At 42.3% G+C, this 26,500-nt stretch overlaps 1 protein-coding gene across 2 annotated transcripts in view; it reads right to left on the bottom strand.

Moving 5' to 3' along the window:
- Window positions 1–25,897, bottom strand: part of AMFR (autocrine motility factor receptor) — a 34,784-nt gene extending 8,887 nt beyond the window's left edge. The window contains exons 1-9 of one of the 2 annotated variants that reach the window (XM_053399461.1): window positions 25,189–25,897; window positions 11,208–11,300; window positions 9,861–10,025; window positions 9,032–9,184; window positions 7,679–7,719; window positions 5,145–5,277; window positions 4,060–4,193; window positions 2,710–2,820; window positions 228–418 (exon numbers count right to left, since the gene is read on the bottom strand). In XM_053399461.1, coding sequence (XP_053255436.1) covers window positions 228–418; window positions 2,710–2,820; window positions 4,060–4,193; window positions 5,145–5,277; window positions 7,679–7,719; window positions 9,032–9,184; window positions 9,861–10,025; window positions 11,208–11,300; window positions 25,189–25,461 — 1,294 coding nt within the window. In that variant the 5' untranslated portion in view covers window positions 25,462–25,897. The remainder of the gene's footprint in view (window positions 1–227; window positions 419–2,709; window positions 2,821–4,059; window positions 4,194–5,144; window positions 5,278–7,678; window positions 7,720–9,031; window positions 9,185–9,860; window positions 10,026–11,207; window positions 11,301–25,188) is intronic. The other variant, XM_053399460.1, reaches the window with a different exon arrangement.
- Between the last annotated feature and the right edge of the window lie 603 nt (window positions 25,898–26,500).

Below are 26,500 nucleotides of genomic sequence, written 5' to 3'. Positions count from 1 at the left end.
GGAAGGATTAACTCTTCCCCGCATCTGTGACTCATCCTTCCCATCCATGGAAGAGAAAGCAATTATCGTGAAAGAAACCAAAAAGGCTGTTCCTGCTGCACACAGGGACTATTTCATCTACTCATGGGGGAAGGTACGGCTTAAAAGAGAAGAGAAGAGAAGAGAAGAATCCTACAGTTACAAAGATGTTCTGGCCAAGTCAACTAGTAAAAGGCAAATAAACCAACCATCAAAGTGGAAGAAGTGATTGTGTTGGTTCAGGTGAGGTCTGCCTTCAGCTACTGCCACAGGAGCCAAATTTTCATCCAGGTTCTCCCTTTGATGATCTTCCCTGGCACGGTGATTGTCGGTGATATTCAGGGACATTCTACAGGTAGGGCAGGAAGTGTCTTGTTCAAGCCAGGAGCGCAGGCATGAGCTACCAATAAATGAGAGGTTTAAGTAAATTTCTTGGGAAGAAGTTACAAAACGTTCATCTGCTCTCAGGAGAAGAAAAAGAATATGCAGTAATTTAGAATAGAGTCATAGAATTGTAGAATTGGCAGGGACCCCAAGGATCATCTAGTCCAACTCCCTGCAATGCAGGAATCCCAGCTAAAGCATCCCTGACAGATGGCCACCTGACCTCTGCTCAAAAACCTCCAGTGAAAGGAGGGTCCACCACCTTCCGAGGGAGTCTGTTCCAGTGCTGAACGGTTTTTACCCTCAGAAAGTTCTTCCTGATGCTGAAACAGAATCTCTTTCTTGTAACTTGAAGCCATTGGGTTCAAGTCCTGCCCTCTGGAGCAGGAGAAAACAAGCTTGATCCCTCTTCCATGTGTCAGCCCTTTAGATATTTGAAGGTAGCCATAATATCACCTTTCAGTCTCCTCCAGGCTAAACATAATTATAATTATAATTATTATGGTACCCCTGGAAAACCAACAAACTTAAGGTGGTGCAACCTTTTAGGGTAGTTGTTTTGGAGACTTATTGCTGCACTAGTAGTTTCCCATTAATAACATTCTTAAATTTGACTTGCCACCTACAATGCAAATAATTGTTTAATAGGTTATTCTAGACTCCTATGCACTGTGCACTGCAGATAAGATATGCTACCTACCACATTCTCTCAAAAGAGGAGTAACCAAGGCCAAAATGTGTGGGCTCCCATGGATAAGGAAAAGGGTTAACTAGCATTTTTCTCATATTATAACCAGCATGCTACCCCACTCTCAAGGCATATTGGGACTTAAGGCAACCAAAATCACTAGTTTCATTATACTAGAACCCAATAATTTGAAGCATAAGCTGGCTTCATAGAAAAGCAATGCTACCTTTTCAGGTATGTGGAAAAGCAGCTCTGAAGGGGTGTGGCTCAAGTTTCTCAGAGGAGTAGATGTGTCTGCTGGTAGTGGCTAATTATCTTATTAGAGGCTCCTTGAAACGTTGACAAATACTTTTGACACAGCTTGTAATGAATGACAACAAACTGGTCCCTGGTCTATTCTCCTCCAGTTTGTTACTGATGACATAAGTAGAAGCAACTGCCAAAAGATGCCAACCCAAATGACACACCTATAAAGGAATACTTTATATATTGCATAAGACATGTCATGTTGGATAAGACTCAATGTTTACCCAGTCCAGCAACCTGCCTCCAAGACTGCCCAGACAAAGGCTTCCACAAAGCCCACCAGCAAGGTATGATGGCAAGAGCCTGCCATTAAGTTTGCCCCTCCAGCAAGAGGCATTCAGCAGAACCTGGCCAAGAACCACTATCCTTCATGAATGTGGCTAATAAATCAGTTTTTAAAAATCTAATACTGCAGTCCTAACTTCACTTACCTGGAGGTAAGACCCATCTAATGCAATAGGAATTACTCCTGAGCAGACAAGGTTAGGATTGCACTGTAAACCAGAAGGGTGTGTGTATGTCCTTGGTAAACAGAGTTATTCCAGTATCCAAATGTACTGGGGGACAGGTGGGAATACATTGCATGAAATGGTACACAGGATAACCAACAGAATGTTAAGCCCTTTTGAAATCCCAATATTTCATGAATACCAAATCAAGCAACATGCTCTCTCCTTACATGCAGACATAGAATGATCTGATATGAGATCAGGTAAGGTTTCAATCATTAATTTGCTGGTTTTGTTATTAAGTGTGGCTGAGCAGCTACATTGGTTGACTGCTGTAAACCACCTTGTGAGGGTTACAAGGTAGAATGGACTATGTGCAGCCATCCAGAGTCTTTAAAATTGTATCTCCGACCTGAAGTTATTGACAATGTTGAAAATCTGGGCTGCAAGTATTTAGGCGCTGGAGATGTGCCACGTTGGAGACCACTTGTACTATGTAAGATGTAGAGGGAAAAATGTGCATTTTTTAAAGTACTGAGAAGATTGCACTATCAATGTTGGCTTCTGTACATTAAACAATTTTTTGCAGTCCTGGATAAGTATATAAAAATTCTGTCCCGCAAATTTTGTTAGAAGACTACATTCCTATGTCACAGTCTACACTGGGTACAGCCAGAACAGGACAGGCAAATCCTCCATGACTTTTAACAAGGAAAACCAGTATATATACTGTTGAATTGGTTTTCTTAAAAAAAAAGAAAAGATGAAAATGACAAAATAAGTGTCTAGTGAGATTCAACCATTAACTACAGACAATTAGAGCACACTACTTGTTCTACCCTGGTTTGCTCCCCAGGTGCGTACTTATGGAAAAGATGCCCACAAGGGAGTTTACGTGCAGCTTGCATGGAATCCCAGCAGATGGCACAGTCGTCATTGTTGGTTGCCAGCTCTTCAGGTGTTGCCACCGCAAACCTAGAAGAGAAGTGAAGATTATGGTTATGATTGATAATAATAATAGTATTTCTAAACCACTTTATAAAGAAAAAAACCTCACAGCAGTTTACTAGACATTAAAACCTCAGATAAAACATTACTGAAGAAAGTCAAATACTGTAAAAAGTATACATTCAAAGCAATGTAATTAACTGGAAACTAATGTATTATCATAAAGATTTCAAAATAAAAGGAGGGCAACTACAGAATGCACATTTAACACAGCAAAGTTAACAAAAATAATTATCTTTAATGTTTCATAAGTAGAAATTACTAAAGGAAGTTAAACATAAAATGTGCATTTAAAACAGCATAATTAACAAGAGAATAAGATATTATCGTAAGCATAGAACATTGCTTCTGCTGACAATCCTGCCAATGGTGGTTCATGACAGGTGATGGTTTGATGACCTGGGTCTGGCACAAAGAGACAGCCAAGATGGTCACACCACCATCAACATATGGCTCTTTATGGTATCTAGCTAGACCAAAATGCCATCTGAGCAAAGATATCCAGCTGCGACTCAAAGAGGATGCCTTTTCAGTGCCTAGTTATGGTGGAACTGGGAGAATCAAAATACAGGTACCTGCTCAGCTAGTTCACCAAGGGCCTCTTCAGAAATAACACCAGGCCATAGCTGGTCATTACCACAGACCCCGAGGAGCTTCAGGCTCCCACTCTGCCACCCCCAATTGATTTGAAAACAATTAAGACTCATGAAATGAATCATCCAAGGTTAAGTTCATCCAGTGACAGCCTTGAAAGAAACACTGATAAGGAAAAATAATAATAATAAGCCTATCCTCGTTATCAACTACACAACTTTCTGAAGACATCTGAAGGCAGCCCTGTATTGGGAAGATTTTTAATGTTTGACATTCTGCTGTGCTTTTATTATGCTGGAAGCTGCCCAGAGTGGCTGGGGCAACCCAGTCAGTTGGGCGTGGTATAAGTAATAAATTACCATATCATCACTGGAACTGTGAAGATCAGCAATGTTACTCCTCGCAAACCAGTTTTGTAACAGTCAGACGGCAAGGAAATTAAGGGTTGTCTCCAACTAAGTTTTACTTGGAACAGACCTACTGAAATTAATGGGCCTAAGTTAGTCATGTTTCAATGCATCTACTCTGAGCATGACTAACACTGGGTACAACCTAAAAGAGAAGACTGTGAGAATGGACTCCCTCCTAGTCCTGCTAGAGGAACTTGCTCACCTTGCTTCCATATTTCCAACCACACGGAGATAGTTCTTGTGGCGGCGAAGTCTGCGCTGAACCTCATGGAACAGGTAACGGAGCTGCATAAAGATCACCAGGCTGGCCATCGACAACCAGATATTGCCAAACAGCTTCCAAACAAATGTTTAAAGGAGCATTAAGTAATCCAGCAGCACATAAGAGAAGGTGTGGGTGGACAGGGAGAGAAAGAAGAGAATGGCATGAATGGCATGCAAACACACCAGGCAATTAAAAAACAATGCCAGAAATTAGTCTACTGTGCATATAGCTCTCTCTTTGAAGTCCCAATGCAGCCACATCCTAAAAGCTGCCACAGCACTCTTTCTGAATTTACTAGAAACAAGCTGCTCATGGAGTTCTCATTCAGAGTGTTGCTTAGTTTGGGCTTCCAAACAGGAAACCCCCCCCCCCCCGTATTAAAGAAGGAGGAGAAAGACCTAACTGGAGTGACAACAGCATAGAAACACGGAATTGTAGGGCTGAAAGTGACACAATGGGTCATTTAGATAGAAGGTAAAAATGGGTCCCATGTTTCAGGCTGGTTTTAAAGGTAGGCCCAAATAAAGATTATGGCCACTGCAGGCCCCCGCAGTTTACAGAGAAAGTATTTTTGAGCCAGTTATTGATTGTAAAATTTGAACCCTATTTTCATCTCTGGGCTATAACAAGGTGGGCTGCCACTAAATGTTTTATGATATCAATTGTATGTCACTTTGGGAAAACTTTTAATTTTCAAAAGCAGCAGTGTTATCCATAAATAGAGCTACGCTTGCTGTTTTAACCATAGCAGGTCCCACAATCAGAGAGTCCAGAAGAGAAAGTGGCTCTTCTCTTCTACAGCAGGAAATACTGCAGCAAAAATAGCAATCAAAGCCGAAGTTCTCTCCCACACAGTTCTCTCCCCACATGCTCACAACCCTTCTTTAGTATGGCTTAAGGATGCAGGACGTAACAAGCCATAAATAGTAACAATAAAGGTGTTTTTAAACACTTCTATAAAAGCCAGTTCTATATTATTCCCATCCTATACAGGCCATGATTTATCAGTTAACAATGCATACCAGCATGTGAATGTGATGCATCAGATCCAGTGACAAAAGCATTAGCTCCATGATGAAGTCTGTGTAATAAACGTACGTTCCCTTGCTTTCCCAGGTACCTTCATGGTTGAGATCCCAGAGATGAATGACATACCTAAGTGAGGGAAGGAGTGAACACTGTATTATTTGAAAAACATTTTGCCAGTTTTAGAAATATCAACATTAACGAAAGACTCATTATTAACACAAATATGGTATAACCCTTCTTTACAGATGTGCTTTAGGTGAGAAGGTATGCACTAAAGCACATCTGTAAAGAAGGGTTATACCATATTTTTCACTCTATAAGACACACCCGACCATAAGACACACCTAGTTTTTAGGAGGAAAACAAGAAAAGCCAGCAAGAGTCGCAGACACGCTCGCTCGGCACGGCTCTTTAAAGATAGAGCGGCTCTTGCTGACTTTTCCGGGAGGTGGGAGAAGGGACTGACGGGCTGCCCTCCGTCCCTTCTCCCACCTCCCTGAAAAGCCAGAGCAAGTTGCGCAGCTATCGCTGAAGCCAGCAGAACAAGAGCTAGAGCTGCGCAGTGGCTCTTGCTCTGCTGGCTTCCCAGTGAAGCGGGATGAGGGACGGAAGGGGCTCCGTAAGGGCTCCCTTCCATCCCTCGTCCTGCTTCACTAAAGAGGCGCTGCGCAGCTCTTGCTGTGCTGGCTTCAGCGATAGCTGCTGAGTGCCTCTTCAGCGAAGCAGGATGAGGGACGGAAAGGGCTCCGTAAGGGCTCCCTTCCGTTCCTCCTCCCACTTCGCTGGGAAGGCAGCAGAACCAGAGGCGCTGCGCAGCTCTCGCTCTCGCTCTGCTGGCTTCAGCAATAGCTGCGCAGCCTGCATTCACTCCATAAGACGCACACACATTTCCCCTTACTTTTTAGGAGGGAAAAAGTGCGTCTTGTGGAGCGAAAAATACGGTACATCATGTGGGCTCTATTCTCCCCTCTCCCCTTACTTGGCCAGGCTAGGAATGACAAAGGCAGGTGCAATCAAAGCTCAGAGACCTGAATGTCTTTATTTGAGGTAAATAATGTGATCTCAGTATATTACACCAATCCTGGTCTGGAAGGTGGCAAGAGGAGAACAGGCCTTTTCTGCAGTGGCTCCCCACTTATGGAATGCTCTCCCCAGGAGGCTCACCAGGTGCCTTCATTACATATCATTAGGCACCAGGAGAAGACATTTCTCTATAACTAGGCCTTTGGTTGATTAAACAAGCTATGGCCTTTTATATGTGCTTGGGGAAGTGGGGTTATTGGTTTGTGTTTGTTTTTGTTATCTACTATGTTCTCATTTTGTATTTTTATGTTGTGATCTTTGGATGATGGGCAATATACAAATTTAATAAAATAATTGTGGCTAACAATCTAAGTAAATATTTTCAGCTCACACAAGAAGATATACAAGAATCCACTGTATCATGTGTGTAATGCCAGCCCACCATTCCTGATTCAGTCTTTTACATATATATATTTTAAACTCATGTGTTTCACAGAGATTCATATTAAGATGGAAGAGATTATGAGTGAATAGACATGTTTATATTAAACATTTTGATTCAGTTTTGATTTTAAACCCTAGCACTTATTGACAGTTTTTAAATATGAATCTAAATTTTAACACTTTCATTTAAATTAAAAATATCCATTTGGGGAAAAAATAGCCTCCGAAACACATACTGCACCAGAGATATGATCAAAGGAACCTATATAAATTCCATAAACCACTCTGATTTAACTGCATATTTTTTCTACAGAAGTTTAAAGTCCTTAAAGTTACAAAGAAAAAATAGAAAATATTGAGGCAAACAATCTAAGATGTCAAAGGAGGCGGGGAAGGACTCAAGTGCATTATATTTTTCAATTTTAATGTTGATAAAATCAGACATCTTCTTAAGACTGACTCATTTAACTCATTTGCTGAATAAGTAAGAATATAAGAACAGGTGCACCAGCCAGACTGAAGCGGTCACTATACCATTAGAAGAAGAGAGTACTAGTTTTTTTTTAAGTTTAATGTGAAAATCAGATGTGGTCTTCTATCTCATGATAGTCACTCTGAAGTGGCCCTTGGTGTTGATCAATCTGTACATCCGAGTCCTACTGCATGCCTTTTTAAATACTATAATTTAACCCAAAGTTTCAGAATAACACCATTATACTTTAATATACTAATGTTTTATTCTATGCTTTTTACATAAAACAAATCATACCATCCTGCACTTCAGAGGTAACCCAGATATTGGCCTCCAACTCTCATCAGCCCCAGTCAGTAGGGTCAAGGGTCAGGAATGCTGGGAGTTGAAGTCCAGCTACTTCTGGAGGGCCAAAGGTTGCCCAATCCCCTTCAATAATTTATTGAAAATAATTGCATGGGTAAATAAAAAACAGAAAAGGAAGAACAGTTTGACAACTGAAGCATGCTCCTCACAACAAACATGCTTTGTATGTGAAATCAAACACATGCCCTTTGTTACCTACCTAAACCCCAATCTCTTACTTACCGTAAAATCACATGCACAGTTCTCACAGTAACAAGTAGGGACTGTAGGGAACAAAAAGAGGAAACAATTCACTGGAATTGTTTGAAATCTGATAAGAGAACTAGAAACCTGAGGCAGAGAACTAGAAAAACAAGAAAACTGATTTTCCAGACAGACAGGACAAAATGTGCTTCTTAAATTTCAGTATTAAACTTTTGCTAACAAGTCTATGCTGTCTTCCTGCATATGCCCAAGATGCGAAGGAATAAGCTCCAGGAATTAGAAAGGCTCCTTCAGAAAGGAACAGAATGGCACCATACAATAGATGGTCTGTAAACCCTTCCCCTTGGAAGACTGATCAGGGCGGGAAGGGAGCTTCTTGCAAATGGTTCTCATTGTTCTAGGGAACAAGCTTAAGAATGGTTAGAGATGGAAGTGAAAATTGATATAATCATTTGTCATAAGACATAAGAGGATTATATTTCTTTCAGATTTCCATTTATTTTTTAAAAGGTCAGAGCCACAAGTAGTAGCTTGTTGTATAAGAAAATAAGAAAATAATAAGCCACGTATAAAAAGAGATGTCCTTGATGGCTGAATTTGGTACAACTCTGGTGGTGGTGGTGTTAATTAATTAAATTTTCATTTTAAAAACATTGTCTGGTGTCTTTTTTCAGTAATTCCTCCTCTGCTCACCAAAACTGCTACTACAGGCATTATTGGGCAACTTGCCTCCTCACAAGTTATGGGAGGAGAGCATTTGCATGTGCTACTGTATTTTCAAATAAGCATAATTCCATTGGTTATGATGGTTGAGACTGATGGGAGTTGTAGCCCAAAACACCTGAAAGGCACTAGCTTGTAGAAGATTGCTCTTGCAACCATTATTTCCTTTTCTATACAACTGGTTATTCATTTAAATTTAGATTGTTCTCTTTCCTTTCCTGCTCTTATACTCATTTAGTTTAGGAGACTCCTGGAGATCAAAGGGCTCACAAACTCAGTTATGAATGAATGCTGTAAATCATCCTGAATTAAAATATATTTTAGAACCCTTAAGCATATTAGCACTTAATACAGATGGCAATTATTTCAAACAGGCTACATTCACCAATTTTTCATATAGTGGCTTGAGTTTTCCTAAGCCCAGACAACAGAATGTTAACTGCTCACACTGCTTTCTGCAAAAAATATTCATAATCTTGAGCATAAAAATGCAGTAAGCCCTATTCAGTGGATACTCTATGAATCAAAAATATATTCTGATATATTCTGCTAGAGAATTAGAGCATACACAAACAAGGTTGCACAAATAAAACAAGGCTAACCAGAAAAAGTTGAGCACATTAATCTCACACTAACAAGAAATCTCACCTCTGCTGCCATGAAAGATAATGTGTGCATTCCATGGGTATAGCCAATAATACCACACACAACTGCTAGTCCACAGCAGGAAAGAAGCATAGCTACTAGCAGGGTCAGGACTCTGATGTGGCTGTTCATTGGTGTGGTGGGTGAAAAGGAGAGCTGAAATATACAAATGAAGGCATTGGAAAACATCAGTTGCGCCTATTTACTTCCAAAACACAATGAATTCCTGCAGAGCCAAAGTATGTTAAAGAACTTAAAAAAAAGCACAGACTGAACTCTCAAGCGCAACTTGAACAGAAGGTATATGCTGAAAAGCCTTCCAGTATTTATTTGTTCTTTACCATAGATCGACAAGCTGAGGTGATCGACAAGCTCAAGCAAAAATAAACAACTCAAACTGATTTCCATCATTTAATCTACGTATCAACTTTAGATTTCTTTGGCAAGAGAATAATAAAGGTAAAGGGACTCCTGACCATTAGGTCCAGTCGTGGCCAACTCTGGGGTTGCGGCGCTCATCTCGCTTTTCTGGCCAAGGGAGCCGGCATACAGCTTCCGGGTCATGTGGCCAGCATGACTAAGCCACTTCTGGCAAAACAGAGCAGCGCACGGAAACGCCATTTACCTTTCTGCTTTTATCTACTTGCACTTTGACGTGCTTTCAAACTGCTAGGTTGGCAGGAGCAGGGACCGAGCAACAGGAGCTCACCCCGTCACGGGGATTCGAACCGCCAACCTTCCGATCAGCAAGCCCTAGGCTCAGTGGTTTAGACATACACTCCTGTATAAAAGAACTCTCATCCTCAACTTCAAACCACCAGCCAAAACTTACATATTCAAACCTATCCTTGCAGAGCTGAACCATAAGATGCAGAAACACGAGCCCGGAGAACCAAAGGCACCACATGACCACTTCTTCCACCGTCTGAACATTTAGTACACCAAAAATAAAGATGAACTTGTAGAAGATGAAGTTCCAAAATTTATCCTTGAGATGCTGAAAGAGATTTGTACATGTAGTTAAAAAGAATTCTTCAAGAATGGAGCTACTGACACAAACATGAAAACAGCTGTTAAAGTTATTATGCTGAGGGGTTATCCCCACATTCTTAGCTAAGAATCTACATTAAATGTGGAGCGTTGTCATCTAACCCTCAAAGCCATTGATTCTTTAAAATGCAAGAGGTCCTTACTAGCAAGTAAGAGATAGAAAAATATGGTGCAGGCTATACTCTTAAGACAGGGTTAGTCAAAGTGTTGCCTTCCAGATTGTGTGGACTACAACTCCCATCAACCCCAGATAGCTTGGCCAATGGTTACAGATAATGATAGTTGTAAGCTACAAATTCTGGAGGATACTACAAAAATGGTGGATTATTTAAAAAATCAGTCAAAAACCTGGTCTACACAAACCCCACAAGGGTACGTATTGCTACTCAGATTGCACATGTACATGCTGCAAGTTCAAGAACTATTGAGAAATTGGGTGTTTTCCTCCGTAATCAGGATGTTGGTGCTTGTTAGGCTGTTTGAAAAATCTAGTCTATGGCTTAATGAGGGTGGCCAAAGTCTCTTAGGTTTCATTTTCAAACCCAGAATTCATTTTAGAGTACATAAGCATAACTCTTCTTCCTCCAGTAACATTATTTTTTAAAAAAATATATTTATATACCATCCTTCATCAAAATATCTCAGCAGCAATTTCTAATACAAGGATGGTGAGCCTGTGGTCCTCCAGATGTTCTTAGATTACAACTCCCATCAGTCCCAACCAGTGTGGATAGTGGTCAGGGATGATGAGAGCTCTAGTGCAACAACATCTGGAGAGCCACAACATCTGGAGAACCACAGATTCCCCATCTGTTCTCTAATCTAGTATAATCAAAGGCCTCTCAACTTTGGAGCTGAGCCAGTACCTCTCTAAGCAACACAGCCTACGTTTTGAATCTCTGTACTATCTATAATTACCTGAATTGATCTGCATACCATGGTCAGATCAAGATATACCTGTAAGCAAGACTTTATTTTCTATATATATAGTGAATAAGGAGGAAGGTTACGTACGAACATATGCCTGGAAGTTAAATATTCCCAGATGAAAAATGAAAATCACAAATCCACCTATCACAAAGTTCTTTGTTAAGTCTACCCACCAGCAAGACCTACAGGCCTTTCTTACCTGTCTTTCACTAACACGGAGGGGACCAAACACAACACCCTGTATTAGTTTAGCAATCAGCATCAAAATACAGCAAGCCGTATTCACCAGTACCTGGAACAAAAAATAAAATATATTTCTATGTTATGCCTATCCTGTCTTGAGTCTCAACATGAATTCTCTCCCATTAAAACTCACTGGTTTGGGACCCCCTGGCCAATTTGCCCAACTGATCAAGAACCATGTTTCTCCCAATTGTTATTCGCCTTTGCCTCCTTCAAGTGTTTAGCGGTGTAAAATGGTGGTTATTAGGTTCTCTCCCTCCTAAGCAGATTGAAGAATGTTAATTGCTCAGATAAGCCTTGGCGTCCAGCCCGCTTCGGCTGCGCAGTTCTGCTAGGCCTCCGGACTTCAAAGGCCACATTCCAAAGGCTCTGAGCAAACGCAGAGTTTAACGCAGCGGTCAGAGAAAGCTGCAAGCTCCAATGCGTTCTTCAGTGTGCTTAAATAAAATCCACTCAGGATATTAGCAGCTAGAAGCAGTTTTTATTGAATGCTGCTCAACGTTCCCAGCTGAGCAGACCTCAAGACTCAAGGCTGTGGTTTGTAACCCAGATAGCGCAATGTGAACAATAGTACAATGCATTTCCAAAATGTCCAATTCTGAAAGCAAAGAGCTATGTTTCTTAAAAATTGTGCAACCAAATTTCTACATTTAAAAATACAGTCACACTTACCAGCAAGATGTGTATATAACTAAGTTTACTGCTTCATTCATAATAGCAGAATTAAACAAGATTTTACATCAATTAAACAAGATTTTACAACAGCCTACAGCTTTCTCAGTCAGTCTCGGGGGGGGGGTCATGGGGTAATGCAGCAAGCAGAGAGGAAAGGCTCCAACTCTCTCATCCATCTGCAGTTTGACCCTTGCTCACTGACTGCATTAGTGCATCATTATAGCCAGTGTTGCCAACTAATCATGTGTTCTCATGCACAATGTCCAGTTCCTTCTGGTGTGAGCAGGAGAAACAAGTCAGAAAGCTGCATTTAAGTTCTGCTTCCCACGATATCTAACTAGGGATTGTGGTCTGTTGCTCACTAACAAACCAGGGTCACTAGCTGACCTCCAACCATGGTTTGCTGTCCTGGCTTGTTTTTAAGAAATAAACCATGATCCTGGGGAATTTGAATTTCAAGGGAAGCCAAGCTGAATTACAGCTTATTGGTTGGCTTTGCCAGTGGAGGAGCAAATGGGAGCAATCAGGCTGTGTGCAGATTTCTGCCTGTGCAAAATAAACCACAAAAATTCAGCAACCCTGGTTTGTCATAATGTTACAACATGACCAATTTCTATTGCAAAGATGAAACACAAGACTCCCTTTGCAAGACATAGTAGACGCTGAGATATCTTTGTCAAAGTTATCCTACTATTGTTATTTATGTCGCAATTCATATTTATGACTATTCATAAACATTGAAAAATGTTTAGGAGTTATAGTATTTAAAGTAAATGGTGAGAAAAAGAAAAACATTTTTGCTATAACTTTTTCTTAAAAGACTCTTGATACTCCCCTTTTGATGCAGGGGAGGAGGGGGGAAAGGATTTGAACGGTATTTCCCTGCTAAAAGAGAGTGTAAGAGCAGTTGAATCCCGCTGCTCAAGTCCCTGAGACCGGCTCCTAGTGAACAGTAAAAAAGCCGTATTGGGAAACGTGCTGTTGCTGAAAGTACTTTCTCTTTTGACAGTTAACTCTGCGTCTGAGGATACAATTAAGATACAATATTACTGACTGATTTCTCCTGATTTCAAAGTATCAGGAAATAATTGGAAACAGAAACTGTTGTCCTTCTGAGATACTGGGGGATGAAAGGGAAAAAGTAAGCTACTTTAAGATATTATTGACTGTTGCTGCTACTGTGTCCCCCTAGACGAACTTTGAAATTCTTGCAACTGCAGCTGGACTAAGGGGAATTTTCCATTTCAAAACAAACTCTGACTCTGAGTGTGTGACCGGCCTTGATAGACTCTGACTCTGACTTTGAGTGTGTGACTGACCTTGACTTTTATCTGGAGGGTTATGGCAGATGGGAAAGACAAGTTAGAGTCTCTACAAGCAACCAGATCTGGCAAAGTACTTCGCACAGATGGTGGGCTCCAAAGGAGAGGGTCGACACCCGGCCCTGCTGGCTTGCCAATAACAACCCCATTGGCACAATCTAAACCTAAAGGTATGGCTGCTGACGATGCCCTGACCCAGGCACTTAGTAAAATAAATGAATCTTTGGATAAAATAAGCAAACAAGTAGCCGAGGCATCGAGTAAAATTGACCAGAACACCACAAGTATTAATCAAACTACAACAAGCATTAATAATCTGGGTCAGAAGGTAAACACTAATACTGAGATTATTCAGAAATTACTACAGGAATAAACATTGATACGAAAGACAGCTGATGAGGCAAAAGAAATTGGAACCACCACAGCCACCGTTGTAGAAGAGAAGATACCACCGATACACAAAGAACTACAAGACCATAGATCGATATTGTCTATGATCGAGTTGAGGGAGAAACAAGCAAATTTAAGGGTCAGAGCAGTTCCAGAATTGGAGAAAAATAATTTGATTGAATTTCTTACACAGGAATTTGCAGACTTTTGGAATCCAGATTTGGAGAAGGACAGCTTCAAGATAGTGAGTGCTTTTAGACTTGGACAAGGAGGAAGAAAGAACAGAGTGAGAGACTGTTTGATCACCCTCCGATCAAAAGAGGAGAGAGACAAAATCTTGAGTCTGCATTTCCAGAAGACTTTGGTGATACATCAGTCAAGAGTGGAAATATTTAAGGATATTCCGAAACATCTTTTGGACCTTAGGTCCAATTACAGAGATTTGACTGCATTGCTGAGAAGTAACGGAATCTTTTTCAGGTGGGAATTCCCCCAAGGCCTGTCTTTTAGTTATAAAGGCAAGAAGATAAAAATAAGATCAGAGGACGACAAACTTACATTTTGGAGAGACCACGGAGAAGACCTGCAGAAGAAAGCTGAAGGAGAGTTAAGCGCACTTGTAAGTGAAACTTTGAATATACCAGATCTACCTCCTGAATTAAAAGACCGCCTGAAGAAGGTGATACCACCAACAGAACAGGAACAGGCACTGGGTGCTGTTGGAGGAGAAGCATAGTAAATACATCATGGCTCTGCAACTATTAAGTTGGAACTGCAACGGTTTGAACTCCCCTCAGCGAAGGAGATCTGTGTTTCATTTATTAAAAAAGGAACAATTGGACTTGATTTGTTTACAAGAAACACATATAACAAGGCTACACAGGAAATTATTGATTAATAAAAGACTTGGTCAGGAGTTCATTTCATCGGACAAGGTAAAAAAAAGAGTTGTGATTTATGCAAAAGAGAGATTACAACCAAAATTTATCTTTAAAGATGACCAAGGAAGATTTGTGGCAGTTGAAATTCAAATACAGGGAGAAAATTTTTTGATAGTAGGTATTTATGCACCAAATGAGGGGAAATCTGATTTTTTTAAAAAGTTGCATGAGATCCTGATGGACTATTTGGATTACAATGTAATTTTGTTGGGAGACATGAATGGAGTGGTATCTACACATATGGACAAGGCACAAAGACAGGTAGTCACCAAGGATGGTAGACTACCAAAAACTTTTTTTGAGATGACAGACAACTTGGATTTAGTTGATATTTGGAGAACAAAGAACCCCTTGGCTAAGGAGGGAACCTTCTTTTCTGAAGCCAAAATGACATGGACTAGAATGGACCAAATATGGGTAACTAGAGGAATGGCACCAAAGATTAGAAAAGTGGAAATCTGCCCAAAAACCTGCTCCGACCATAACGCTGTCAAGACGGAAATGAAACTAATACCAACTGGTTCCTTCAGATGGAGGATGAATGACACCTTATTTAGAGATGAAGAAGTGTTAAAGAAGGCCCCAAAAACCTTGAGAGACTACTTTGAGATAAATATGAACACCAATGTGGAAAAAAGAGTAATCTGGGACGCTAGCAAGGCTGTTATGAGAGGGTTCTTGATACAACAGAACGCATTAAAAAAGAGAATCCAGAATGAGAAGGATAAAATTTTGGAGAAAATAAAGGAAGGTGAAAAAAAATTGAGAGCAAAACCCAAGTCGCAGGAGATTCTGAGAGAAATAAAGTTATATCAAGTACAATTGATGAAAATGATGAATCAAGAGATTGAATGGAAAATTAAACAAATGAGACAAAAGACATTTGAGTCGGCTAATAAATGTGGGAAACTGTTGGCTTGGCAAATGAAAAAAAGACAAAAACTAAATACAATCACTAACTTAGAAGTGGAAGGAAGGAACATACAGAACCCAGCTGAGATCAGAAATTGCTTCCAGAGGTACTTCAAACAACTATATACACAAGGGCCACAGAGAGAAATCGAGGTAGATCGATTTTTGAAAAAAAAATGGACTACAAAAAATCTCTCAAGAAAATAAATCAATGTTGAGCTATAAAATAACTGAACAAGAGATAGAAGGTGCCATTCAGAATATGCAATTGGGTAAATCTCCAGGACCGGATGGACTGACTTCTAGATACTACAGATCTATAAAGGAATGGTTAGTACAACCTTTGAAAGAGGTCTGTAATGAAATAATTGAGGGGGAAAAGGCACCAGAGTCGTGGAAAGAAGCATATATCACACTGGTACCGAAAATAGAGACTGAAAAGACGCAGCTCAAGAACTACCTTCCCATATCACTGCTTAATGTGGATTACAAAATTTTTGCAGATATTTTGGCTAAAAGACTAAAAAGAGTGTTAGTGGAAGAGATACATAAAGACCAAGCAGGCTTTCTCCCAGGAAGACATTTATCTGACAATGTGAGAAACATAATTAATATTTTAGAGAAACTACAAGTGAATATAAACACTAAGGCAGTTTTAATATTCGTGGATGTGGAGAAAGCGTTTGACAACATTTCTTGGACTTTTATGAAAAAGAATTTACGGGGTATGGGGGTAGGCCAAGGTTTTGAAAACGGTATAAGTGCAATATATTCAGAGCAAAAGGCTAAATTAATTGTAAATAATGTGGTGACGGAAGAATTTAAGATAGAAAAAGGGACAAGACAAGGTTGCCCAATCTCCCCATTGCTTTTTATATCGGTCCTAGAGGTTTTGCTGAATATGATCAGAAGGAACCAGTTGGTTAAAAGTATACAGGTCGGAGCCAAACAGTACAAATTGAGAGCATTTGCAGATGATTTAGTATTGACGTTACAGGAGCCAGAATCTAGTACGAAAAGGGTCTTAGAACTGATTCAAGAATTTGGTCAGGTTGCAGGGTTTAAACTGAATAAGTCAAAAACCAAGGTTTTAGAGAAAAATTTAACACCAATAGAGAGAGAGAGGTTTCAGAATATGACAGGTTTAACAGTGGTTAAGAAAGTTAAATACTTGGGGATTAACATGACAGCAAAAAATGGGAATTTATTTAAAGACAACTATGAAAAATGCTGGGTTGAAGTGAAAAAAGATTTAGAAATATGGTCAAATTTGAAGCTTTCATTGCTGGGCCGTATCGCTGCTATAAAAATGAATGTATTGCCTAGAATGTTGTTTTTGTTTCAGGCATTGCAAATTGTGGACAAGGTGGACCGTTTCAAGAAGTGGCAGAGAGATATTTCAAGATTTGTCTGGCAGGGCAAGAAGCCTAGAATAAAATTTAAAATATTAACAGATGCAAAGGAAAGAGGTGGATTTGCCCTGCCAGATTTTAAACTTTATTATGAATCAGCAGCTTTTTGCTGGTTGAAAGAATGGCTACTTCTTGAAAACACAGATATTTTGGATTTGGAAGGTTTTAACAATGTATTTGGATGGCATGCATATTTGTGGTATGATAAGGTTAAAGCGCATAAAGGATTTAAAAACCATATTGTTAGAAAAGCATTGTTTAACGTTTGGATAAGATATAAGGATTTATTGGAAAATAAAACCCCAAGGTGGCTGTCACCGAAAGCTCAGAAAAAGCTCAATATGGAGGTTAAATGGCCAAAATATTGGGAAATTTTGGAACAAGATGGAGACAGACTAAAACTGCAGAGTTTTGAGAAACTAAAGAACAAAGTGTGAGACTGGCTTCATTATTATCAGATAATGGAGGCATATAATTTGGACAAGAAAATTGGCTTCCAGGTGGAAAAATCAAAATTAGAAACAGAACTGTTAGAACCCAAAACTAAGACTTTGTCAAGGATGTATAACTTGCTGTTGAAATGGAATACTCAGGACGAAACGGTGAAATCCGTTATGATTAAATGGGCACAAGATATTGGACACAATATTATGTTTGCTGACTGGGAACAGTTATGGACCACAGGTATGAAGTTTACGGCATGCAATGCCCTAAGAGAGAATATTATGAAAATGATATACAGGTGGTACATGACCCCAGTCAAGCTAGCAAAAATCTACCATTTGCCCGATAATAAATGTTGGAAATGTAAAGAAACTGAAGGTACATTCTTTCACCTTTGGTGGACATGCCCAAGGATTAAGGCTTTCTGGGAGACGATATATAATGAATTGAAAAAGGTATTTAAATATACCTTCTTGAAGAAACCAGAGGCTTTTCTCCTGGGCATAGTTGACCAATCGGTGTTAAAGAAGGATAGAACTTTCTTTATGTATGCTACAACAGCAGCAAGAATACTTATTGCAAAGTATTGGAAGACACAAGATTTACCCACTCTGGAAGAATGGCAGATGAAGGTGATGGACTACATGGAATTGGCGGAAATGAATGGCAGGATCCGAGACCAGGGAGAAGAGTCAGTGGAAGAAGACTGGAAGAAATTTAAAGACTATTTACAGAGACATTGTAAAATTAATGAATGTTAGAATGATGTTGGATTGAAATTAAGTGGTTTCTAGCTGAAATGGTATAAAAGAATATGAAAAAATGTTTTTTTATAAGTACAAATTTAAGGCTATAATAATTTAAGATTAAAGATCTGGGTAGAATAAAGAGGGAAAGAAACTGCTGAGCTAATAAATTGAACTGGAATACAAAAAAGGGAGGTATGAGGAGGTCCGAGAACCAAGTAAATGAAAAATAATGTGATGAAAAGATTGATTGTTCTTAACTATTTTTATTTTGTATTTCTTCTTTTTTCTTTTTCTATTTTGTAATGTAAAAATCTTAATAAAAATTTTATTTTAAAAAAAAAGACTCTTGATACTGTTAATACTGGGGCAGCTCACAGTTTTAAACAAGTGATGAGAAATAAATAAATGATGAAAATCTCACTGAACACTGCAGACTTCCCCAGAGGCTGTGAGAAAGGAAAGAGTTTGAATGACACAATTGTAAGGATGCGGGTAATCCTGGTGAGTGATTAATGTCTTCAATTAGCAATTGTTTACAGAATCACCACTGTTCAAATATCAGACAATGATCACATGTGGCTCCTGCTGCGCAAGAATACATGCCACTGTTGCAGGCTGGCCAAAGGCACCTGGCATTTCAGGTGTTCATAGAACTCTGCTGAATAATATTGAAGACTAACAAGACTAAGTCACCTCCCCGGGATAATACATGTTGCATCTGAAATACCCCCAAAAGACTCATGTGCAAGCTTGCCTCTCCACAATGATTAACGTCTTTTTAACTTGCTTATACAGTTTTTAAAATATGCTTTTGTGTTTTATTGCTGTAAACCACTGTGATTATTTTAATTACATAGCAGTATATAAATATTTTATAAATAAATAAATATATGAAGTGCAGGATATTCAAGGCTTACAAACTGTTTCAAAAACTGAAATAACTGAAGTGTTCTATCCCTTTATCAGTTAAGTGATATTTTGGGTCAAGTGTGTAATTTCAATTCAGCAAACATTACAGCACAAAATAATCAGATTGAAATAGCTATACAACGTGAATGGGTCTTCAGTCCTAACCAAGGCAAAGTCAGAATGTTTTGTTACTAGACAGGGGCAGTGATGAGGTTAGATCAGGCTTCCTCAACCTCGGCCCTCCAGATGTTTTGAGACTCCAGTTCCCACCTTCCTTGACCACTGGTCCTGCTAGCTAGGTATCATGGGAGCTGCAGGTCAAAAACATCTGGAGGGCAGAGATTGAGGAAGCCTGGGTTAGACCCTGAACCTAATGGTCATAGGCCCCCTCGATGGTAATGTGTATTACTTCAAATGTGATCAGCCAGTCTTGCTGCATATTGTGGCCCTAGATTTCTGGCCCCAGATCCTGCCATGACACCACAAATGGACACAGGAGCCTAAGCAAAAGCAATGGATGCAACTCTTAACTTTGTACAGCAAGGCCATTACAGACAGAATTCTGCAAATGTTAGAATTCTGTGTGTGTGTGTGTGTGTGTGCGCGCACACACACACACACACACTTATCTCTCTATCCAGACAAGGAAGTGGCATTATCACAGTTCAAAGACACATTCCAGAAAGGAAAAATCACTTGAGAATGTTGCAGACTAGGCCTGGTGAGTGTGTGGCATAGAGAAAGTCCCAAGGGCCAGGCAGAGTGGCCTGGAGGACCACATTCAGACCCCAGGCATGAGGTTCTCCACCTCTGATGTACAGAATTGAACTCTAACTGAACTGAACTCTACCTGCTGTTTTGGCATGAGTTTTTATAGGCAATTATCAAATGCATCGAGTTCGCTGTCTTATTTCACTTACAAAATCAGGTAAAGCAGATTAGAACTGATGTGTACAATTTCTGAATGTTAGCTTCGGAATGCAGGCAGCAAAATCTAAGTAACCCCTGTGTATTTCTCCACACACTCTGGGCAAACATGAAATACATAGCTCAAGCATAATCTTAGCCTGTAGCAATAGGACTGAGGCCACTGATCAGGTTGCATAAGCATTAACAACAACCCCAAGGCAATGACCTTGCTCTACAAGTTTAAAACTGGCCAGAGAATGTTCTGGAAGGCAGATCACTTCATTGACACCAAGGAACTAGCCTGCTCATACCATGCTTGAGGTGTACGTAAGATATATTTCCTGTGTCACAAATTGCCAACACTGAACTTGTGTAAGAGCTGTGGGAGATTATGCTGGGGAGATCTAGGAAGCACTGAGTAGGACAAAACTCTATGACCTATGACTCAGGGGCCAAAGTCATTTTATGCAGCTGTTGCTACCTCCTGAAGCAGACTTTACTGCCTCCATTGCATCTTCAATGTGCCATCTGGCAGAGCTTTTGCAGGTGTGTGTCGGGCCCCTTACAGTCTGGTCCAAATGAGGTGGGAGAACTGACAGTAGCTTGCTGTGACTTGTTTGCAAAGCATTTGAGGATAAAATCACTTGCATCCACTGGGATCTTGACTCTGCTGTTACATCAGATGAATCTCAAGGAATGTCCAGAGCACTGTCTAGTCCTAGTGTTGGATGTGTTTCGGTTAGTAAGGCTCAAGGATGTGGACAAAATGCTTGAATCGGTCAGGGCAACCACTTGCGCTCTGGACCCTTGCTCCTCTTGGCTGATAACAATGACCATGACAGTCTTCTAGAACAGCTTTCCGATTTAGGGCTGGGTGGCACTGTTTTGCAGTGGTTCCAGTTCAACTTGGATTATTATTTCCAGAGGGTGATACTTGGGGAGGCCCTGTAAAGCATTCAATTTGGGGCTCTATTTTATCCCCTGTGCTGTTTAATCCCCACTCAGTGGTTTCTACATGAAAGCACTGAATGGGGTTATCCAGAGTTTTGAAGTATGTCATCAGCAATATGCTGGTGACACACAGCATTACTTCACCTTTAGATTTACGAGTGTGGCAATGGATGTGCTGGACTGTTGCCTTGTCTCAGTAATGAAATGGATGAGAGCCAACAAACTGAAGCTCAATCCAGGTAACACTAAGTAACTGTTAGTGGGTGGTTTCCTAGATTGCATGGAAGGGAGGTTGCATGCTCATGATGGGGTTACAATCCCTCTGAAGTACATAGCCTGGTGGTCAGGTATCCTCAGTAGTGCAGAGTGTCTTCAATAAGCTTTGGCTGGGGGCCCAATTGCATCCTTATATGAACAGGGATAGCCTCAGGTCTGGTATCTATGCTCTGCTAACCTCTAGCTTAGATTACTGCAACATGTTATATGTAAGGTTGCCTCAGAAGACAGGAAAATTCAGCTGGTGCAGAATTCAGCAGCCAGGTTGCTCACTGGGGCAAGTTGGTTTGAGCATATACAGTAACGCCAATCCTGGCCTGACTGCACTGGCTGCCAATCAGTTTCCGGACCCAATTCAAAGTGCTGCTTCTGACCTATAAAGACTTAAATGGCTCAAGACCGCATTACCTCAAGAACCATCTATCCCCATATGAACCAACTTGGACCCTGCAATCATCTTCTTAGGCCCTTGTGTGCTTCCTCCACAAGAGGTCTGGAGGGTAGCAACACAAGAATGGGCTTTTTCTGCGGTGGCTCCTCATTTGTGGGATGCTCTCCCTAGCAAAAATCACCTGATGCCTTCATTACATATCTTTAGGTGCCAGGCAAAAACATTTCTCTATAACCAGGCCTCTAGCTGATTAACATTCTATGGCATTATCATCATCAATGTCTGGGCCCAATTCCTCCCTGTGGAACATCCTCCCTTCAAATGTCAAGGAGATAAAGAATTACACAACTTTTAGAAGACATCTGAAAGCAACCCTGTATCAGGAAATTTTTATGCTTGACTTTTTATTATGTTTTTAGATATGCTGTAAGCCACCTAGAGTGGCTGGGGAAACCCAACTAGATGGGTGAGGTATAAATAATAAAATTATTAATTCCTAAATGGTTTAACCTGCAAAGTCCTAAATGGTTCAAGACTGTATCATCTAAAATGAAGCCTGCTCTCATATGACTCTACCTGTAAATTTAAGAACTGTGTCTGAGGTCCTCCTTGTGTGTCTGTTGGTGAAATTATTATTATTATTGTTAGCTGCCCAACTGACTGGGGCTGGATCTAGACACATCAAAGAAGCGTTTCAGTTTAAAGTGTTGTAAATTTAAACAGGGAAAACAGAGAAAAATGAGACTCCAGCTTGCCATCTGGTGGTACAATGTTATATCGCACATAGTAAAAGGTAAAGGGACCCCTGACCATTAGGTCCAGTCATGACCAACTCTGGGGTTGCGGCGCTCATCTTGCTTTTACAATGCATATAAATCACTTTTTCTTTTCCAGTCTAGCTGAGTCCTAGGTTGCCCCAGCCACTCTGGGCAGGAAATCAATTAGGGTGCTGAGCACACAACACAGGATCTTTTCAATAGGGTTCTGTAGTTGGAGAACTGTCTTCGACTTACCGTATTTTTCGTCCCATAGGACGCTCCGTCCCATAGGACGCACCTAGTTTTCTTGGGGGGAAATAAAGGGAAAAAAAATTTCCTTTATTTCCCCCCCAAAACCAGGTCGGGGAAACCGAACCAGGTCGGGGAACAGCGGGGTGGTGGCGCTGCGCCTCCCTGCTGTCCCCCGAGCTTGTGGGGCTGGCCGATGTCTGCCCGGCGCGCTGGGCGCTCTGCTTCAGGGCGCCTCTCGCCCCGGGTGGCAGGCTGCTATCCGCAGCGTGGGGAGCCCTGCGGGGAACTCATGCAGGGCTCCCCACGCTGCGGATGTCTGCCCGGCGCGAGGGGCGCTCTGCTTCAGGGCGCCCCTCGCGCCGGACGGCAGGCTGCTCTGCTTCAGGGCGCTCTTCGCGCTGGGCGGCAGGCTGCTATCCGCAGCGAGGGGAGCCCTGCGGGGACTCCCGCAGGGCTGCCTAGGCTGCGGATGTGTTCCCAAAGCGCCGGGTGCTCTGCTTTCAGCGCGCCCGGCGCTCCAGGAAGCAGGCTGCTATCCGCAGCCTAGACAGCCCTGCGGGAGTTCCCGCAGGGCTGCCTAGGCTGCGGGTGTCTTCCTGAAGCTTGGAGAGCGAGAGAGGTTGGTGCGCACCGACCCCTCTTGCTCTCCACGCTTTAGCGAAAGCCTGCATTCGCCCCATAGGACGCACCCAGATTTCCCCTTCATTTTGGAGGGGGAAAAGTGTGTCCTATAGGGCGAAAAATACGGTAATATTTGCTTTGGCCCCTTAAGTTCTGACATTCAGGAAAGCCATCAACTTATATTTTTACTACTGCCTTTCCTTAAGAGAATTTTGGTATCTCCAATACATCAATTTGTCTGCATCCTCTCAATGCTTCATATTCTGCCTGAGGTTCTATTGTATTTCTTTCTCTCTGTCATTTTGTGAGGACTTGGTCCTGAAAAGCAATTCACAAATAGCCGAAATAAAATTAAAGTCCTGAAGTACCTTGCAAATCCCCTGAACCAGACAACTATGGAGTCAAGATGCTTTGAAATTAGGGATACCCCTTCAGAACAAGGCAAGAAAGAGAATACAAGGCAACCAGACAATGTTGGAATCAACATTAAATGAATTCTCTTCATTAGCACCATCACGTTCTAGTTACTACACTGCCCCCTTATTCTTCTAGGTGCTGTCTATCATGTATCCCCAAAACTCCTAGGCCAGCATCCCTCGCTTCCCTAGCTACTCCTTAAAGAATCAAAACCACTTCCAGCAACTACTTTTTTCCACTAAATATTTACTTAGGGACAATGAGTAACCCTTAGTACTCCCTAATCTGCTACTCTGTCCCCACACTTTTTGACCCTTAACGATCTTTACATTTGCCTTTCAGATGCCTTCTCCTTCTGCCAGCTTTATCACTCTGCCAAAAAATGCTCCCCCCACCTACGCAGATGTGCAAATAGGAACAGAATGTCAGGGAGCAGTGGGTGACTAGCACCCTCTTCCCCAAACAAGCACATGTAATCCCTGCACTGATCCTTAGGCATACATACCCTATTCCCTGTCATTATACCCACACCATGCCATGCAGAGTTACTCTCATCACCCTGATGCTACCTTGAACATCCCCTACAACACACACATCCCATAACGTGGGGGAAAGAGAAATCTATATCCTCTTTCCTAATATTTTCACCAGTGTGTCCCACTATGTCGCTACACCTTGCAAGACCCAACCCTCTGGGCCCATCCCACAAGGACCACATTTCTTTGGGCCTCTTTGAGAGGGAGGAGCATATTGGCCAGGGAATTACTGCTGTGAAGGGTGTCTATGGAGAATAAGATGGGAGATACACCCTACTCCATGGGTAGGCAAACTAAGGCCCGGGGGCTAGATCTGGCCCAATCACCTTCTAAATCCAGTCCGTGGACGGTCCGGGAATCAGTGTGTTTTTACATGAGTAGAATGTGTCCTTTTATTTAAAATGCACCTCTGGGTTATTTGTGGGGCATAGGAAGTCCTTCATTCCCCCCCAAAAAAAATATATGTATATAGTCCGGCCCCCCACAAGGTCTGAGGGACAGTGGACCAGCCCCCTGCTGGAAAAGTTTGCTGGCCCCTGCCCTACTCCCTCCAAACATCAGGTGCCCACTCCCCACAATACCCTCCTCTCCTGCAGGCACCTTCTCTTCCTTAAAAAAATAAACAAACTCACCAATGGGGCTGGATCCAGACTCAGACATGCTTAAGTATTAGCGATTTCAGTGGGCCTAGTCCCACAACCTTGCACCCATTAATTTCACTGGGTCTACTCCGAGGACAACTTCGTGGGATCCAGCCCACCGACCTGAGTGGGGTTGTTGGCTCCCACCCCACGTTGCCCAGAGGTGTTCCTCCTTCACAGGTGGGCCACTTGTGCCCCATGACTTCTCTCCTTCTCCCCCAAATCAGGCGCCCCTTCCTGCCCCCTCTCCTAATTCGCCCTCAGCAGCTCCGTCCTCCTCGCACCTTTCTTCGAAGTGATCCCCCTCGCACACCCCACCCGGGGCCTATTCCCCAGGCCGTCTATCTCCCCCTGACCCCGGGGATCACGCCTCCCCACCTCCAAGGAATCCCCTCAGGCCCCGCTTCGCCTTCCCTTCCCGGGCGGCTCACCCAAACGCAAAGGCTGTCGGAGAGCAAGTAATAGGCGACGTCCAGGGCGGCCGGCCCGGTCCGCGGCGACAGGTCGCCCTCCTCTCCTTCTCCTCCTCCTTCTCCTCCGGTCTCCTGCTGCAGCCGCACCCCGGGGGGCTCTTCCGTGCGCTCGGCGGCCTGGCTGAGGGCGCGGTAGGCGCTGAGGCTGCTGCCCAGCAAGGCCAGGGCGCTGAGCGCCGTGTAAGTGCGCAAGCTGGGCCAAGGGAAGCGCTCCAAGAAGAGCAGCGGCATCGCGGAGGCCTGGCGGGCTCCAGCCCGGGCTCGCTAGCGCGGTCCGCGGGGTCTCCCGGCAACGGCCTAGCGCCCGCAGGGAGAGGCCTACTCCCGCTGACTCCGGCCCACACGCACGGAACTCGGGAGCGAAAGCCGCGCAGTCGCCCGCCCGCTGCTGGCCGCCCCGGCGCCTCTTCCCGAGCGAATGAGCGCCTCCCTCAGGAGCCCGCCCGCTCCGTCGCGGCAAGCGGAGCGAATCCAGCCCACTGACTCGGAGGCGGAGGCCTCTCCGGCCAGGGGCGAAGGAGACGCTCAGCTTCGGGCTGCGAGAGAAGGCGGACGGCGCTGACTTGGGGGTGGAGGGACGAGACAGGCCGCCCAGCTGAGCCTTCCCCTCCCCGGCAGTGACCGGCGGGCGCGGAAATATGGAAGGGGAAATACAGAAAGGGGACGGACAGAGGGAAAGGTGGGTGGATTTGTGGGGAACAGGCCGCGCGGGGCGGGTTTCTTGTCGGAATAAGCTGACACATCTAACACAACACACCCCCTACATATATTTTAGACACCTAGACACAGGCAAACACGCACGCTCTGTGCTGTGTGCATATATTACCCACACAAAATATTATTTTAGACACACAATATGTTAGACACACACACTACGGACAGTATACGCACGCTTTATTATTATCATCAGGCATAATCTATGCCAAAAGTTATACTTCTAATTAAAGTGTATTAATTATATACGCAATGTGGGTAATGCATGCTTGGGTGTATAATGCTTAGTTTGTTTAAATGTTTAAAATACAGCTTTAGATTTTAACATTGTAACCTTGGTGGTGTCTTGTAAACATGAAGAGCAGGCAAATTTAAATAAATATATTGTGTGTGAGACATGGGTTTGTATGTATATGACACAATATATTCAAACACATTTCTTGCAAACAGTTCAGAATACAGTAGTCCAATTTTCTCTGCCCATCTTATTAAAATATAGTGCATACCTGTTGACCAATAGTTAGGTTTTTAAAAATTGAGGTTTCTTTCTATTGCC

This window comes from Podarcis raffonei, chromosome 8 (assembly GCF_027172205.1).
Source record: "Podarcis raffonei isolate rPodRaf1 chromosome 8, rPodRaf1.pri, whole genome shotgun sequence".
Taxonomy (NCBI): domain Eukaryota; kingdom Metazoa; phylum Chordata; class Lepidosauria; order Squamata; family Lacertidae; genus Podarcis; species Podarcis raffonei.
This window is presented reverse-complemented; position numbering and strand designations above follow the sequence as displayed.